Source organism: Acomys russatus, chromosome 31 (assembly GCF_903995435.1).
Source record: "Acomys russatus chromosome 31, mAcoRus1.1, whole genome shotgun sequence".
Classification (NCBI taxonomy): domain Eukaryota; kingdom Metazoa; phylum Chordata; class Mammalia; order Rodentia; family Muridae; genus Acomys; species Acomys russatus.
This window is the reverse complement of record NC_067167.1, coordinates 8,199,815-8,218,045: the sequence shown is the minus strand read 5'-3', so window position 1 is coordinate 8,218,045 and position 18,231 is coordinate 8,199,815. Positions and strand designations below refer to the sequence as shown.

Below are 18,231 nucleotides of genomic sequence, written 5' to 3'. Positions count from 1 at the left end.
GGCGGGACCTTAGGCATCTGCGCATGCCCAGGACTTCTGCACATGCTCAGAGCTCCGCGCGTGCCAATCCTTACAGGAATCTGCGTCTTACCTGCTGGTAGCAGTAAGAACAGAGGAGCTTTTAGTAGCGTTCCAGGTTTAGAAGCTCAGCGAATGGCTCTTGGGCGAAGCCTTTCTGGAAGTGCAGGTGTTCGCTGGCAAGAATGGTTCCTTGTAAACTTTCCTGGGCAATCAGTAGCTTTGACCATCTTCCCCGGAACGACCCCGAGAGCTTAGGCAAAGTTCATGAGGTCCCACAGCCAGCTTTGGAGCTAAAAATTAAAGGTGACTCCTACCCTGGTCATCGGGTTCCTTTTAACCCAGAGCTTCTTTGTGCTGCAGAGTTAGTTTAAGTACCATGAATCCCCGCCCCCATTTTCAATCTTGTATTTTCTGAGGGGGCCTTTATAGCTTTCATCAAATAATCACAAAAGTTGAGGGCTATTGCTTCACGGTGAACTGCCTGATGAAGTGCAGTTGTTGACATGATTTTGTTTCCTGAGAAGGTACATGCGTATTCTCTCAAAGCCTCCAAATCTTTGGCACGGAATGGGGAGATCTCAGATTGAAGATGGTCAGGGGAGAAATTCAGGCAATACCTTCTTCACTGTTTCAGAGGAGCTGAAATAAATCCAGTAACACCGGAGGAGAGGTGACAGGAAAAGAGGTGACAGGAAAAGAAAGGTTCTTACTCTGAAATGTATTAACTATAAGAATGTGTTAGGCTTTCTCCCTGGGAGTTGTAAAGTACCTTGAACGGAGTTTAACCAGGAGAGTGACATGACCAGTGACTGTTCTGATTGATAAAAACTTCCACAGGCAGGGCCCAGAGCTGGCTCGGGAATTAAGTACTGCTGGCTGCCTCTTCCAGAGGACCTGGTTTTGATAACTATCATCACACTGGTTTTTTAAATTTATTTTGTTTTAATTTGTGTGTGTGTGTGTGTGTGTGTGTGTGTTTTGTTGTTGGGCTTTGGTTTTTTTTTTTTTTTTTTTTTTGGCTTTTTGAGACATGGTTTCTCTGAGTAGCTCTGACTATCCTGGACTCGATTTGGAGGCCAAGCTGGCCTTGAACTCATAGAGATCTGTCTGCCTCTGCCTCCCGAGTGCTGGGATTCAAGGCATGCCTGAGCAGGCCCAGCCTGGGGCCACACAACTTTAATCCCAGCATTTGGAAGGTGGAAGCAGGAGGATCACAGCCGCAGTGTCTCTGCGTACTCTTTCATTCCATTTGCTTACATGTCTCCCCTGTTAACCTGAGGGCTTCTGAAGTCATGAAGCATGCCTGTTTGTTGACTTGTTTGTTTTCAGTAAGTACTTAATAAAATCAGAAAGTATTTGTTCATCTTATCAGTCAATAATAACTGGCCCCAATGCTTGAATAGCATGTCCTACCATGCTATAATATGAAGGAAAAAATATACTAGAAATGATTAATTCAAATAAAACCGAGCTCCTGTCTAGAAAGCTGTAGAGGAAATACAAGTTGGAAAGTTGATATCAGCTAAAAGGAAATTATGTTTTTTTCATTTACCTCAGCATTTAAAACATTGTTCTAATAAGTACTGTTCAAATTAATCTTCATTAGTTCAACAGTGAAATTGAAGTTCACAACAATAAATTAATTATTGCTTTGATTTATTTATTTATTTTTATTTTTTGGTTGTTCGAGTCAGTGTTTCTCTCTGTAACCTTGGCTGTACTGGACTTGCTTTGTAGAGCAGTCTGGCCTCGAACTCACAGAGATTCACCTGCCTCTGCCTCCCGAGTGCTGGGATTAAAGGTGTGAGCCACCATGCCCGGCTAACATGATTGCTATAAATAAGTATGGTGTCAAGGTCATTCTAGACACTTCTTTGGCAAAAATCTAAGACCTGAGGACCCTGCTACAGAGAATAAGACTGGGGAAAAGGGTTAGCAGTATTAGAAACACAAGAGTATGGTAGGAAAGGGTCAGTGCCTTCCTAAGGAAGTCATGATGGATACACAAAGTTAATCTACAAATAAAAATAAGAAAAAATGAAAACCACCAGAAGAAAGTATAAGCATACAAGAGAATAAAAGCTCAGATCAAGTAGAATAATCAGTCGTCAGAAAGAGGCTGGAGAAATAAGCACTGGCCAGACTTGGTGAAATATAAACATGTTGTTAGATTTTATCCTATGTTTTAATCACTGTTCTGTTGCTGTGAGGGGACACCATGACCAAGACAACTCTTCCTATAGAAAGCTTTTAATCGGGGGCTTGCTGACAATTTCAGAGTTAGCCCATTGATGTCATGAGGAGGAGCATGATGTCATGCAAGGTGCGGGAGAAGTAGCCGAGAGCTTTCTATCCTGGTCTGTATGCAGGCAGAGGGAGAGAGAGAGACTGGGCCTGGCATGGGCTTTTGAAACCTCAGAACCTACGCACAGTGACACACCTCCTCCGACAAGGACACACCTCCTAATCCTTCTAATCTTTTCACACAGTTCCGCTCCCTGGTGGCCAGGCATTCAAGTGCATGAGCCTATGGGCCCATTATGGTTCAGACCACCACACCCTAAGTCCAATGGGCAGTGTATTCCTAAAATTAAAGCTATTTCATGGAGTGATAATAGTGTTTAAAATTCTACTGCCAAATCATAGCATTCTCTCTATTGCCGTTGTTGAAATCCATCACCAAGCTAATGTTATTAATGCATTCTCTCACTTTTCTTTGTGGAGATAGGGCTTCATGTAGCCCAGGCTAGACTTGAACTTGTATAGCTGAGGCTGATCCTGAACTCCTGATTCTACTTTCTTGCCCTAATGGCTAGAGTTACAGGCCTGAGCCACCGTACCTGGTACAAAGGTTTGGCTACTTTTATAAGAAAAAAACAATAAGAGAAGATGGCTGAGTATACATCCAGGAGTTGGAGTGATTAAGTAAGAGAGGATTTCCTGTTTTTATAGCGGAGATTAGAAAGTGTGTTTGTGGCAGACAGTGACTGTGTACTCCTGCCTTTGAGATAGGAGGACTTTCTCTGGGCACAGAGGGGAAATTTTGAAATATGGGAGCAAGAAATTGAAAAGTTAGATTAGTATGTAGGGCTCCTGTAACAAAGTACCATAACTTGATAGTGTCAAAAACAGATGTTTAATTTCTCACATTGCTGAAAGCTGAAGTCCAGGATCAAGGTCACAGCAGAGCCTGGGAAAGATTCTAACGTGTGCTTCTTCTTCCCTCCTGTCTGCTGGTTTCCTGACGGTGTGTGATGTATCCTTGGCAAACAGAGGCATCGCCCTGACTTCTGTCTTTACATAGCAATGTGATGTGTCCATCCAAATTCCCCTTTGTGGTATGGGCACTTGCCATGTTGAACCAGAGTTCACCTACTGACTGGTCTGCATCTTCTACAGCTCTGTAGGCCAGACCTCCCTGAAGCCAGCATAGGAATTTATTTCAACCTGTCTGTAGTTTTTGTCTTCCTAGGCTTTTTCTTTTTTCTTTCTTTCTTTCTTTTTTTTTTTTTTTAAATGAAAATCCCACATGTTCTATTTTACCAATGAAGACTCAGGAGCCAAATGCTGGGATGAAAACCTGCTAGCTCAGAGAGGCAGAGAAAGCACCCAGCTGACCTTCCTACTCAGTTCAGGTCCCAATGGAAAAGGCCCGAAAGGCTCACTGGCTCAGCTGACAGCCCAGGAGGAAAAGGCCAAAATCCCCAAGGCCTGCTAGCTCAAAAGCCAAAGGCCAAGGAGCTGAAGAGCTAAAGAGCTAAAAGTTAAAAGCCCAAGAACCCCTTCTGCTTCTATACGGTGTCTTAAACACCCCTCAACTCAAAGTCTCTCCCACTCTACTCCCTGTCAGTTGGTTTCTTGCTCTGCCTCTTGACCTAGGGTTAACTTTATTAAAATCTGTGTATAGAAAGCTCTTGGATTAAAGGTGTGTGCTAGGGCTGTCTAAATTATACCTTAATCACCTGTTTACAATAAACAGAAAGTTCTTGGATTAATGATGTGTGTTAGGGCTGAACCATGCTAAACAAACGACAAATTTGTACAGTTCATAGACTTGGGGATCACAATGGGATCAGCATAATATTTCACAGATGTTGAGTGTTGATTGCTTTGGTTTGAATAATTGCAGATGCTCAAACAACTCTTACCCAATATATGCTCTAGAACATTTTTTTTTGCCCCAAAAAGTTCTCTTACAACTTTTTCAGCCCCCCACCCAAAAACCATAGACTAGCTTGCCTGTTTTCTAGGCCTCCCCATATCCTCATTTCTAATTACTGGAAATATATTTTCCCTCTCCCTCTGTGCCCCTCCTCTCTCTGTCTCTCTGTCTCTGTCTCTGTGACAGGATCTCACTATGTAGGGCTGGCCTCAGCCTCCCAAGTGCTAGAATTAAAGGTGTGTGCCACCACACTCAGCTTTTGTTTTCAGTTTGTGCAGTCCTTTCCCACTGCTCCCAGGGCACAATCATTGTCCTTTGGCTTTAATAATTGCTCCCCAATTTATATACCAGGCCACTCTGTATCTAAGTTCAGACATCTGCTGCCCATTTGCTATTTCTACCTGAATGTCTTAATGGATATCTCAGACTATACATGCAGCAACCAACCTGCCAACCCTGCAACCCCTGAACACCTGCTGCTCCTGTACATGGCCCCAGCCACTCATCTCTCAGCATTGGTTCTGTGCCTCAGACCAGAAACACTGGTGTTAATTTTAACTTCATTTTTCTCAGGGGAGTCATCTAGTCTGTCGTCAAATTTTACTGGCTTTGCTCAAGATTATGTCTGCCAGCTAAACAACTTCTCACTCCCTACCTGTACTGTCACCAGCCTTGGCTATTGCAATTAGCTAAGTGACCGTCTTGCCTCTAGCCTTGCTTATCTCTACCCCGCATCCAGAGTGATGCAGTTAAGATGCTCGAAGCTATCATGCCACCCTTCCACTCAGAACTTTGTAGTGCCACTCAGGTCCCTCAAGTTAAAACCAGTTTTATGTTTGCCACCAAGCCCTGGGTTGTCCATAGGCCTTTCCTGAATAGTCTGACTTTAGATTCAGCTGTAGCCGTTTGTCAGGAGTCTCCTTAGCAGATGTTATAAGGGAAAAGCGGCTGGCTCAATATGCAGTGGTCTGCAAGGCAAGTCATAAAACTCAAGAGGCTTGGCGGTTAGGAGTCCTTAGTGGAGGGGCAAACCCACGTGTGCTGAGCCCTGAAGCTTTGCGGCAGCTTGAGGCTCTTTCTGGTTCGGAAGGAACTCTGATCCCCCCACCAGACTCAAACTGACTGCTCTCTTTTCAAGCTAGGTGCCTCACTAAGGATGTGCCATTAGAGGAAGTGTGGAAAGTATTTGGGATCTTGTCATCCAGAAGAGGTTTTATTATACTTAGTGAAACCTGTGATGTATGTGTTCACATGTATATACACATATATAAACATGTTTACAATAGCAGTTCCATTATAAAATTTTCTCCATTTGTTTTACTTCTTTCTGCAGTGTGATAAACTTGGTACACCAAAATAATAGTGTTTTGTGGTCACTGGCACATGTTCTCACGTTCTTATTGTTTGGTCCACAGGAAAAATGGAGGCTGCTTCCGGCATTTTTAAAGGTAATTGTTTGATATTTAATAGTAATTGGTTATTTTTCACATAAGTTATTAATATGGCCCTTTTAATTATTTCTAACTAAATACATTTATTAATTTTCCCCTCCCTTGTATTTGAGAAACACTGCCTGTTGCCCATGGCCAGAGTGACTGTGTAACCTGTTACTTTGTTGCCTCCTTTCCTCTTTTCTGTGTAGGTGAAAGGCCTTGTGAAACAGCACATAGACTCCTTCAACTATTTCATTAATGTAGAGGTAAGCACCCAGGATTAGAACTAGACATAAACTGTGCATCAGCGGCAAGTAGAGGTTTCTGTTCCTAATTTTGCACATTGTACTGCAGATAAAGAAGATAATGAAAGCCAACGAAAAGGTTACCAGTGATGCTGACCCCATGTGGTACTTAAAGTAAGAAACCAACTCCTCTTAAATGATATTCTGATTGTTTTTTAAATACTAAGGTAGATGTACTCACTGTCAAAACTCCTATAAAACCATTATTTTGTCTATTTAGTAAACTAATTGTAAAGTACTCATATTTAACTTATAAGTGTAAATCATTGTAAGAATTTTAATTGAGAAGTTACTAAAACTTGTTGTAATTCTTTTATTAAGTACATCTTTCTTTTGATGAGTTTAGATATAGATTTTAAAAAGTGTTCAGGATTCTTTGCAGAGCATATATTACTACATTGTATATAACCAGAATGCAGTGAGAACCAGGAAGTTACATTATACAGAACTGTTAGCCAAACAGACCTGACTTGATGTTCTTTCCGTTATGGCCTGTTTCTTGTGCCAGAATCAGTCCCAGGCTCCTGGCAGGCTGCCTTTCAGTTGATAATTCCACCACACAAGAGTAAAGACCAGTACCCAGATTCTTTGGCCAAAGTATGCAAGCTTTATTTTCTGTCCAAGAGGACTGTCTCCCTAAGGCGGGGTTTGAGAATATAGCATCTGGCGGAGACAGTGGAGTTTATATAGCACTAAAAGACTGCAAGACTAGGTTTTCAAGAGTTGGTGGATTTCCAGAGAAGTTTTGGTTACATAGGAACTTGGCTGCACATTTCAGAATTATTTGGAAGAACATCTTATGAGGGCGGAGGCTAGTGTGTAGGTTGTAGAACATGTCAAATTCTAGAAGATGGAGCAAGACCTAGCCAAATCAGAGTCTTACAGAAAAGCCGAATAAACTTATTTTGACCTTGTAATACGATGCCTTCTAATCTTAAGCTGGTCCATCATTATTCTGTATTTGTGTGTCTGTGGGTATGTGCAGCTGAGGGCAATTGCCCTTGGAGTCCAGAGGAGAGCATCAGAGCTCCTGGAGCTGCCTGGTGTCGCATTTCATGGCCATGAAGCTTTGGAATAGTCTGATCAAGCTTTCCAGAAGGTGTTTAAGTCTGAGCCTCTGGATACTTGCTTATGGTTAGATTAAGTTACACAGTTTTAGCAAGAACACCTCAGCAATATTTTGTGACATTTTTACTGATTCATGTAAAAGGGTCCATATCAGTGTCTTTTATTGCTGATGATTTTAATACTCTTTACTTGGTTAAGGTAGTATTAGTATCTGTCTTTCAGAACTCCCTATTGTAAAGATACTAATTTTTTTTTTGTTTGATAATAAGTATGGAGAGCTCCTTTATGTAATGCAAATACTGGCATTTTTATCACTAATTTTATTTAATTAAAAAAACTGCTATGCTTGGGATTGAACCCAAAACTTTGTATTTGTGGGACAAGTGCTCTACGCTGAGCTACGTTCGCAGCCCTCACTGCTGACCATAATGTACACTGATGATTCTTGTCCATAGTAGTTGATCTGTGGGATAAGTCTCTTTTCCACCACCCCTGTTTTTAATATTCCCGTGCCCTCATTGTGCCTTTCTATGTTGTTTTATCAGTCTAGGCTCATGGATATTTGTTTTTTTCTGTTGTTTGTAAGCCAGTATTAGTCTCTTGCACAGATTATCCTAGCTTTGCCACCATGTCCTCTCAAACCTCTCAAAGTGCCCTCATGATATTTCAACCCCTTCTTTCTTTCTGGAACCATAGGATCTCTCTCTCTCTCTCTCTCTCTCTCTCTGGAACCATAGGATGTCTCTCTCTCTCTCTCTCTCTCTCTCTCTCTCTCTCTCTCTCTCTCTCTCTCACGCACGCACGCACGCACGCACGCACGCACGCACGCACACACACACACACACACACACACACACACACATATTTTCCCCCCATTCCCATCTGGGAGTCAGCCATTTCTCCAAGGTGCTTTCGTCTCTTTTATTGGAAGGTAGTACTTCTAGATCAACATAAGGACACTAGGGGCCTAGCAGACAGCATTAGCAGATACATGAATATGTACTAACACGTTATGCACACATCTGTGTTTCTTTGTCCTCTCCATTTTGTTTATATTAGAGGCTTAGAACCGATGCCTCTGATTCTCAGCCAACAGTACCAACTCATTCTAACTATCTTCCTTTCTTTATTTGTGACTTTAATCCTGACAGTGAGAAATTTGTCTCTTGTTACCTATAATTAATTTTTAAAAACTTCAACCCTACATTATATACAGAGTAATGTCAGGGTTACTGATACACCTGCAAAAGTAATATGTACTAAGTCGAGGACAATTGTACAGCATCTTCCCGTCTTCAGCCTTACGGGTTGCAGTCGAGCTGCAATATCAACATCTTCACACTAGAGGAGTTAGACTGTGCCACACGGTATCTTCAAAACTTGTGGCTTCCCTCCCAGGGCTTTGTTTGGTTTGGTTTTGGGTTTTCTCTGTACAGCTGTGGCATCCTGGAGCTTGCTCTTCAGACCAGGCGGGCCGTGAACTCAGAGATCTGCATGCCTTTGCCTCTTGAGTGCTGGGATTAAAGGCGTATATCACCACTGCCTGGCCTCTTCCAATTCTTTTCACCCCAGTTTCCAATTATTTGTGGTAGTTAAGAACATGTTAGTTTCCTATCCTCCCTTCTTTTTATACCAGTGAGCATATATTTCCCCCTCTTTAGTCCTCTCTTTTGTTTAATATACCAAACCCTGAGTGCTCGCATAGGATAAGCAACGCCTTCCCTTCACATTGCTGTTTTCACTGGGCATCATTTTATGGAACCATAGCTCTCATACTTTTCTAATAAAGCCTGCAGTATCTCTTAAAGATCCTTAGGAGGCCAGAGGGGAGGCTTTGTGGGTAAAGTGCTGGGTTTGGACCCTTGGCCTTCATATAAAAGCTGGATGTTGCAATGAGTACGTCTAACCACAGCCCTGGCAGTTATGAAGACAGGCAGATTCCCAGAGCTTGAATACAGCCAACTCAGTTGGTGCATTCATGTTCAGTGAGAGACCCTGTCTCAAACAAGACGGGAAAAGGGCTAGAGAGATGGCTCAGCAGACAAGCACTGGCTGGCCTTGCAGAGGACCTGGGTTCAATTTCCAGCATACACATTGTGGCTGTTAACTCTTTGTAGCTCCAGTTCCCAGGGATCCAGTGCCCTCCTCTGGCTTTTGCGGGTATCATGCATGCACAGTGGATTTACGTGCAGGCAAAACACTCAAACGCATCAAATACAAGTAAGTCTTTAAAAACACATAAGGTGGAAAGCCGTAGTGGAAGAGGCTCGGCATTAACATAACACACAAACACACTCACACACACACACACACACACACAGAGAGAGAGAGAGAGAGACAGGGAGAGAGAGAGACAGAGAGAGAGAGAGACAGAGAGAGAGAGAGAGAGAGAGGCACTTTGATAACAGTGTCCTTCATTTGTAAAGTTATATGAACTATCACTTCAAGAAGATATGTCATTGTCACTTTTGCTTGTCATCCTCAGCAAGGTAGGCACTTTTCAAACATACTTGTGTGTCCTCTTTGAAGACATGTAATTGATAACAGAATCATTTGCTTTTCAGATACCTTAATATCTATGTTGGACTTCCTGATGTTGAAGAAAGCTTCAATGTAACCAGACCAGTGTCCCCTCATGAGGTAATCACACCTCTTACCGTACTTGGACTTGTTTTGACCTAGACTCTGCTTTTAATATATACTCTTAAATTTTTATTTATTTATTTATTTTTTGCAGCTGGGTCCTCTGGAAGAACAGCCAGTACTCTTAACCCCTGAGCCATCCCTTTAGCCCCGCATAAGCAATTTTTATTGGTTTAGGAATAGAACACTTACACTATGGAATCTCAGACATTGTTGTAAAGTTGGAAGACATTTTAGACCTAACTCACAGTAGCAGCCACAGATGGGATGTAACACAGACAGTTATGTACTTCAGAGAGATTGGATTCTCTTTTGAAGCTGTGTGCTACCACATAACCGTCTGTGTGATAATGTTGAATGCACTGGAGAGTTTTCATGTGCTTTCTGGTATCTCCTTGTGGCTTCAATGAAGATATCCTTTAGCTTGTTATCATGTCAAGCTAGCGCTCGTTCCAACCATTTCTAAACTCCCTCTGCTGGTTCAGAGGTTACCAGAATGGTGTGGTGAATGGTTTGTGGTATGACTTTCTCTTGGTAAGGCGTTTTGTCCTACAGTTTGTACACACATAATTTTCTTAGTTTTATGATTGTCAGCCATTTTGAACAATATGACCAGCCACTTTAATTATTTTCTACGGACTGAATTTGCATGGAACAATCCGATTGGTTGCTTTAAAGATGTGGAAACAAAACAAAACAAAACAAAACAAAAAGATGTGGAAACAAACTAGTCATTTGCCCCAGGTTGTTGAGAAGAAAACCACTCCCTAGGCTTATCGCTCCATCTTTGGATTGGCAGGGCCAGGCATGCTGTATCAATATGTAGGCCAATACACCTTGTCATCCCCTTCCTGAGGAAAGCTGGCTTGTAACGCCTAGGGCACCGTGTCGGTAGCTAAGTAGAGCAAAGTTCAGTTTGGTGTGGGCTGAACTCCTATTGGGAGCGCTAAAGGGAAGAGGGTCAGTAACGGTGTGATTCTGTTCCAGTGCCGCCTGCGGGACATGACATACTCTGCCCCAATCACAGTGGACATTGAGTATACCCGAGGCAGCCAGAGGATAATCCGCAACGCCTTACCCATTGGCAGGTGAGAAGTCAAGTTGCTATTGGAGCCACGGTGCCTGGTGATCGGCCCCATGATGTGACTTTAAACTGAGCAATAAGTCCTTTTGCCTCCCTCCCTAGTCTGAAGTGTGTGGGAAACAGTCTAGCTCATGGAGTAACTGTAGGCGATTTTCTAGGGCTGCGGTAAATGCTTCCTTTCCTTCTCCTGACCGCAGCAGCCAGCACTCAGGAGGTCACTTAGGATTTCACTGAGTCCTGCACTGGGCTTCTCCATGGATCCTGTACACACTGTCCTAGACACTTACCTGTGTGTAGCATAGCTTTGGAAGAAGTTACTATCTCCTAAAACAAGTTTGGAAATACTGGACAGCATCAGCTAGTACTTTCAGAGCTGGCTTTTCCTATTTAGGGGCAAATGTTGAGTCTTCTGTATAAATAGTTATGAATTTAAATGTGTTTGGTTTTCTTGAGGTATACCATGTGTACCTATACTTTAAAAAATTTTGTTGGATAATGTATCTCCTTTACACCCATTGCACATACATACACATCATTTCCATGCATGGAACTAGATAGTTGCATATGTTTCTGTCAGTATATTCTGTACTTGAAAGCTTCCCAAGTACTCCTTCACTCCTTCACTCTTCTTCTCTCTTCTCTCTGCTCTGAGAGGCGTGTTTCACTTCTGGTTATGTTACATTAGAATTGAACTATGTAACTGAGCAAAGTTTAAATGTATCTTTATTCTCCTAGGAAGTACAAGACCTTAGAAAGCTTCCCGGGCCATACCTGTCCTTGACTTACTTTACGCCAACTTCTGTTCCTCTTGTCTTGTTTTTTTAACCCATAAATTCAAAATCATTGTTGCTTTATAAAGTTAACATTTATTTATTTATGTGCATTTGTTTTTGTTTCCCGTTTTGCCTGCATGTATGTTTATGTACAACAGGTATGCCTGGTTCCCAAGGAGAGCCAAAGACAGCATCAGATCCCCTAGAGTGGAGTTAGAGATGGTTGTGAGCTGCCATGTGGGTGCTGGGAACTGAAGCCGAGTCCTCTGGAGGAGCAGCTGGTGCTCGTAACCACAAGCGGTTTTCTTTGTGTAACATGCATCTTCATGGCAGACTTTGATTTGGTTTTTATTTCCCATCTTCTGAAAGGAGGAAGTTTATTCTAGAAATTTCATTAGAGAGAGTATCTTATTAATCTAATTTTTAGTTCTTATCTGAAAGCCTCTCTTTGTGACCTTTATGTGGTACTTAACAGAGCACCCAGGTGTAGGCTGCTCTCTTGGTCCTTCAGTGCTGTCTGTTGGTCTATCCAGCTTTCCTTTAGTACCCTGCCTTGGCTCTTGTTTTGAGCCTTCTCTTCAACTTTGCCATGCTGTATCGCGACCGTCGCGTGTGTAGGTGTGTCCCTCTGGTTATTCAGTATAGGTAGCACTTCGAAGGCACTCATATGTCTTTAAAGCCCACAGCCTTTCCCCCTTTGAATACGTTTGTCCCGATGTCTGAATGGCTAGGTGTGCTTTAGACTTCCTCTCACTCAGGGCTTCCTAGAGCACTCCTCATAGAATCCATCTCTTAGTCTCCCTGAAACAGTGGTAACGTCTCCTGTTCAGTAATTCTCTTCCCAGCTGTGCCCTTGCGGTTATCCACACAGCTGTAGATTTGTTATCTGTGCCAGGAAATGCGTCTGGGGGGTCTTTGTTTTCCCCTGGCTCTCATGGAGAGCCTCTTCCAGCCTGCTGCACAGAGCTGCAGGCCCGCCTGCCGGGTGCTCACAGCACACCTTTATGCCTCAGTCTGTGCATGATAACTTTCTTTTCTTTTCCTTTAAACAGAATGCCAATCATGCTACGAAGTTCAAACTGTGTTCTGACAGGGAAAACTCCAGCAGAGTTTGCCAAATTGAACGAATGTCCGTTAGACCCAGGTACGTGGGATGACTTGGGTGTACCCCGTTCCCTTTTCCTTACCTGTTCGATCCCGTGGTGTTCTGCTGCAGCCTTTCTGCCTTCTAATGGCTCGTTGGGAAAACTATGTTGATAAACTTTGCAAGATTTGGCACCATCTTCATTCTGGATTTCTAAAAATACTCTGATTCTTCTTTCAGTGGCTTAAACTTTTTAGTAGCTTGTTCTTTCTGCCTTTGTTCAGTAGTTTCTTTTGATATACTTGACATTTTAAACTCCCCCAAAGTTGTTGTCTAAGCTGTTCTGAAAAGACCCCAGTAGTTCATGACAGTCTGTGTTAAATGTAGAGAGGGGAGAAAAATGAAAACATTTTTGCTATATTTTAAGCTCTTAAAATTTATATTTTTGCACTTATTTCTAGACTATTCTTGGTGAAAACTCAAACAACTCAACACAGTTTCTCCTAATGCCTTTACCTATTATTTAAATTGGCTTATAGTTGCTTTTCTTGAACTCCTTCCATTAAGGAGGATATTGTTGTTGGTTGTTAGCTTATTTGGTTGCCTTTAAGGACACAGGGTCTCATGTAGCTGGCCTCAAACTTACTATGTAGCCAAGGCTGGCCTTGATCCCCTGGTCTCCTTGCCTCTACCAAGTGCCCAGCTTACAGGCATGTGCTACCATAACTGGTTACATTGAGGAAGAACCTAAGAAGAACCTGGCTCTATTAGACTCTAACCAAGTTTTTCATAAGGTAAATGTATTACCTTGGTTTTGCTTATATTTTGCAAATACAACAACATGTCACTCTATCCTATATTCCAATTATGGGAAAAAAAGTAATAATGGCTTTTACTCAGTATAAAATATTATTTTGGAGCTGGGCATAGTGGCGCACGCCTTTAATCCCAGCACTCAGGAGGCAGAGGTAGGCGGATCTCTGAGTTCGAGCCAGCCTGGTCTACAAAGTGAGTCCAGAGCAGCCAAGGCTACACAGAGAATCCTGTCTGGAAAAACGAAAGAGAGAGAGAGAGAGAGAGAGAGAGAGAGAGAGAGAGAGAGAGAACAAAACAAAAAACCCCACTTGTTTATTTTGGAAACTTAATCATCATTTACTATTGTTCCCAATTTGTTAGAAAGTTGGAGAAAGTATCAGTTGCTGTTGATGATCCCAGGCTATTCCTGTGCTTGACAGATATAAAGATTCATCTATTCAGGACATTTCTTTTTCATTTGCCTGACATACCTATTGCCTTGATAAAAATATGTGGGTATTACAGATGGTTTTCCTGTTCCCATGATACACTCCTTGACCAAAGGCAGCTTGTAGGGGAAGGCTTTATTTGGCGTACACTTCCAGGCCACAGTCTGTGATTGAGGGTAGTCAGGGCAGGAGATGGCATCAGAAACCATGGAAGAGTGCTGTTTTCTGGCTTGCTCCCTGGCTGTGTTCCTCTACATTTCTCATGTAGCTCAGGCCCAGCTGCCTTCCTTAGTGTCTGACATCTGAGATACATTCATGATCCTCTGGCTCCAGGAGGCCTGGGCAGCTCCATTTCTCTGGGTCTGCCATCCGTAGCACATATAATGTGTCACGGAGGCACGGACCAGCTTCAGTGCACACCCGCCACCATCCTTAGCAGATGTCCCATGATCCTGGTGTCTCCAGTATCTTGGCATCTCCACTTCAGCTGAGGCTCCACCTTCCCCAGTAGCCTGTCCTGGTCTCTCTTCAGGGACTGGAACACTTGCACAGAGTGCCAAGCCTCAGCTTCTCGCTATCAGTCCTTCAGTCCTGCAGCTTTGCTGCTGCCAAGCCAGTGCCACAGAGGAGACTCTTAAAACTATCAAGTTCTGCTGCCAGCTTGAAACACAACCTTCTGGACCACAGCTTCTGTGTGCTTACCCTAAGGAGATATTTCCCAGAAGATTTCTCATCAGTGATGGTGGTCACTCATTGATCACAACCGTTTCCCAGTCCCTGCTGTCCAACCTCCACTGTCCCAGTAAAACACGCCAGGCTCCCGTTGTCTGCATTTTCAGCATCCCTACCTTCCAAGTTTCCACAGAACAACCCAGTGGTCTCTGAGCACTCAGTGGCTTTTCTAGCTCAGAGTTCCAAACCAGCATGGTCAGGTCCACCTCAGAAACACCCTACTTCTGGTTCTGATCTCTGTCCTAGTTTGCGTTTCTGTTGCTGTGATAAATACTTCAAGCAAAAGCAACTCGAATTTAGCTTACTCTTTCACGGTAAAATCACTCATTGAGTTCAGGAGCTCAAGCAGGAACTGAAGCAGAAACCAAAGGGAACAGTGTTGTCTTCCTGTTCCCAGGCGTATGTTCATCTCTTTCGTATGTGGCCCAGGCCCCTCAGTCTGTGGAGGCACAGTGGGCTGAGCCCACTCCCATCAGTTAGCATTCCAGACTGCCCCCTAGACATGCCCTCTATGATGGAAGCAGTTCATCAGCTGAGGCGCCATCTTCCCAGCGCGTCAACCTGACAACCAGACTAGCCAGGGCAAGAGACCAGACGTGCACTCTCTGTCGTCAGGAGGCGTGTCAGCTTTGACTCTTTTGTGTAAAACTGTTGTGACACTGTCATCAGTTCACAGAACAGTGTGATTGCTGGTGCCTGAGGCAGATGAGCACTGGGGAGCTGGGGACAGGAAGTCCACGGGACCACACTAGAGCTCTGGAGACTACCTCAGAAGTTCCTCGCCCTCACCTGCTCACACTGGTCACACAAGAGCTTTTCTTACTTCCTTTGGGCAGGTGGCTACTTCATTGTTAAAGGAGTCGAGAAAGTCATTCTGATCCAAGAGCAGCTGTCCAAAAACAGGATCATCGTGGAGGCAGACAGGAAAGGGGCCGTCGGAGCCTCGGTTACCAGGTACAGACACAAATGCTGCTCTTCAAGGTAGTCATCACTCTAGCAGTAGTAGGGGTTGCCGTCTCATGCGGAGGGGGCAGCATTTCTCTCAGTAGCAGGCAGTGTTTTTAAACTTTGTTTGTTCTATGAGTCTATAAACACTATTGATTTTAAGATTTCTGTGATAGAAATGTGAGACAGCATTTGGAAAGGCACTAGTAATTAAAGTTTGTGTTCTTTATTTATAGCATTAAAGAAACTTAAAAAAGCAAGAAAGCACTCTTCAAGATTTTCATATTCCTCTTCAGGTTTTTATAAGCAAAGACTGTTCCTTGTGCACTGCTGAATGGACTGGACCATGCACTGACTTGGCATGCTATTGTTTGCAGTCCAGACAAGCTCTTTGCCTCACTGCACCCATGATCTACAGTGCAGCACCTTGTAGGAATTTTTTTCAATTTCTGTTCTCTTGCGATTTGAAACTTGCTATCCTTACATAGCAAGTTCAAGGCCAGCCTGGACTGCAGACCTTTCCTTGAGAACTAGCCAGCAAACCAGACACACAAGGAAAGGGGGAATTAGGTTAAAGGGTGCCGGTCATCGGCATCCACAAAAGCTCCACCATAAGCCGGGAGTATTCCAAGTGTTCACAGAAGTGGCAGGGGGGAAGTTGTGTGCCTTTGAAAGCCAATAAGTAGAGACGGTTTTATTTGTTGAGTAGCTAAACCCGGCTGGGTAATGATGGTGGCTATTGAAGTTACTGGGCAGGAATGCAGTTTAACTGGCTTGTGTTTACTTACAGCTCTACCCATGAGAAAAAAAGTAGAACCAACATGGCGGTGAAGCAAGGACGATTTTATTTGAGGCATAACACTTTGTCTGAAGATATACCTATTGTCATCATATTTAAGGTAAAGCTACAGCTCTCTTTCTGAAAACTAGAAAGAATTTCTCTGGTTCATTTTCTTTATTAAAGTTTTTATCACATTTTATTCATTTTGTGTGCATACATGTAAGCGTTGACATGTATGTATGGATGGATATACATGTCACAGTGCATGCGTGGAGGCTGGAGGACAACTTGTAGAAATCGGTTCTCTCCTGCCGTGTGGGTTCCAGCAGCTCGACAGCAGCACCTTTACCCACCAAGCCATTTCACCAGCCTAGTGTTCTTTCATATAGAATTAGCACTTTGGCAGGTAAAGGGGTTCTGGGAATAGAAAGGTTTATATCATACAGGAGTTACATGCTAATCTATTTGTTTTTAAAAGAGGTGCCTGAGGTATAGGAGGGTATAAGTGAGGAAGAAGCCTTTCCCCACTCTCTTCCTAACACACAGGGCTACCTAAAGACCCTCCTGTTAGTGGTATCTCACCAGTCTTTCATGCAGTAGTTGGCGTATTCGTGAATATAAGTAGGTCTTTTTGTTGATACATGCAGTACATATTACTGTACACTTAGCTCTTTTTGGTTTTGTAACTTACATCTTGTATATGGTGTGATAGTCCTACATACTGACAAAAGCTACAAAAGGGAGAAGGGGCTTGTTTTGGCTCAAAGCTCATCATGTCAGGAAAATTAAAATGGCAGAAGCCTGAAGCAGCCAGTCGCATTGCATCTGTGGTCAGGAAGCAGAGAAGGATGAGCGTGTGCGCTCGGCTCACTTCCTCCTTTTCCAAAGTCCAGGATCGCAGCCCAGGGAATGGTGCTGCTCACAGTGGCTGTGTCTTCCCAGCTCAAGAATCTAATCGAGACAGTCCCCCACAGTGTGCCCAGAAGCCTGTCTCTGAGGGGCTTCTAGTCCCATCGATTGACTACTGGGGTTAGCCATAATATAGACCTGTGTGTCTTTCAAATGATTCCACTTGATCTCACCAGGCTCATGGACACAATAGCTCTTGATGTTATAAAACGTGCCGTGGTGTGTCACATGAGCAAGGACATCTACAGGCTCTAGCCCAAGACATTCCCGTACGTTCATTTTCTATAGACATCTAGATTCTGTTGTCTCTAAATAAACCTGTGTCTTTACTATATAACTGGATGTTAAAAAGTTTGACTTAGAACCCAAAAAGCTGTTTCCTGTAGAAATGCTTACGTGGTGTTCTTGGCACGCTCCTCGGGGCCATTTGACATGGTATGAGGCATGAATGTGTGCAGCGTGGATCTTGATGGTCTAGCCTGACCAATAAGGGGCCCAGATGGCCCCAGGAGGCTCCTCAGCACAGCATGCCAGGTCATCCCAGAGACAAGCTCTGCTCAGTTGCCACCCTTCAGTTTCACTTTAGGCCTCAGCATTCCTGCCCCATAGTTGGCTTCACAGTAGAAATGCCTTCTGTCAACAGGCAGATCCTCTGCAGTGCTAGTAACTAAGCTGGTTAAAAAGGAAAATCATTTGGAGTACTAAAGAAGACCCTGAGCCTCTGTTCTTAATGATTAGCCCAGAGAGCATGGGAGCCAGGGAGCCGGGCTTCTTCAAGTCTGGCTTGTGGCTGCGGGTGCACTAAGCCCCCGGTCATTCACAGGTTTGACTGGGTGCTCATTAGGCAGGCTCTTTTTTTTGCATTATAATTTTTTTATTAATACATCCATATTACATCTCAATTGTTATCCCATCCCATTCCTCCTCCCTCCCTCCCGCTTTCACCCTATTCCCCTCGCCTATGACTGTGACTGAGGGGGACCTCCTTCCCCTGAATATGATGCTAGGGTATCAGGTCTCTTCTTGGTAGTCTAGGCAGGCTCTTAG

General features: G+C 43.5%; 1 protein-coding gene across 1 annotated transcript in view; it reads left to right on the top strand.

Annotated features, from left to right (window-relative positions):
* The window catches only part of Polr3b (RNA polymerase III subunit B), a 96,285-nt gene that overhangs the window by 291 nt on the left and 77,763 nt on the right, over nucleotides 1-18,231 (top strand). The window contains exons 2-9 of the mRNA XM_051172652.1: nucleotides 5,599-5,631; nucleotides 5,826-5,882; nucleotides 5,971-6,035; nucleotides 9,554-9,629; nucleotides 10,620-10,720; nucleotides 12,542-12,633; nucleotides 15,386-15,503; nucleotides 16,285-16,393. Coding sequence (XP_051028609.1) covers nucleotides 5,599-5,631; nucleotides 5,826-5,882; nucleotides 5,971-6,035; nucleotides 9,554-9,629; nucleotides 10,620-10,720; nucleotides 12,542-12,633; nucleotides 15,386-15,503; nucleotides 16,285-16,393 — 651 coding nt within the window. The remainder of the gene's footprint in view (nucleotides 1-5,598; nucleotides 5,632-5,825; nucleotides 5,883-5,970; nucleotides 6,036-9,553; nucleotides 9,630-10,619; nucleotides 10,721-12,541; nucleotides 12,634-15,385; nucleotides 15,504-16,284; nucleotides 16,394-18,231) is intronic.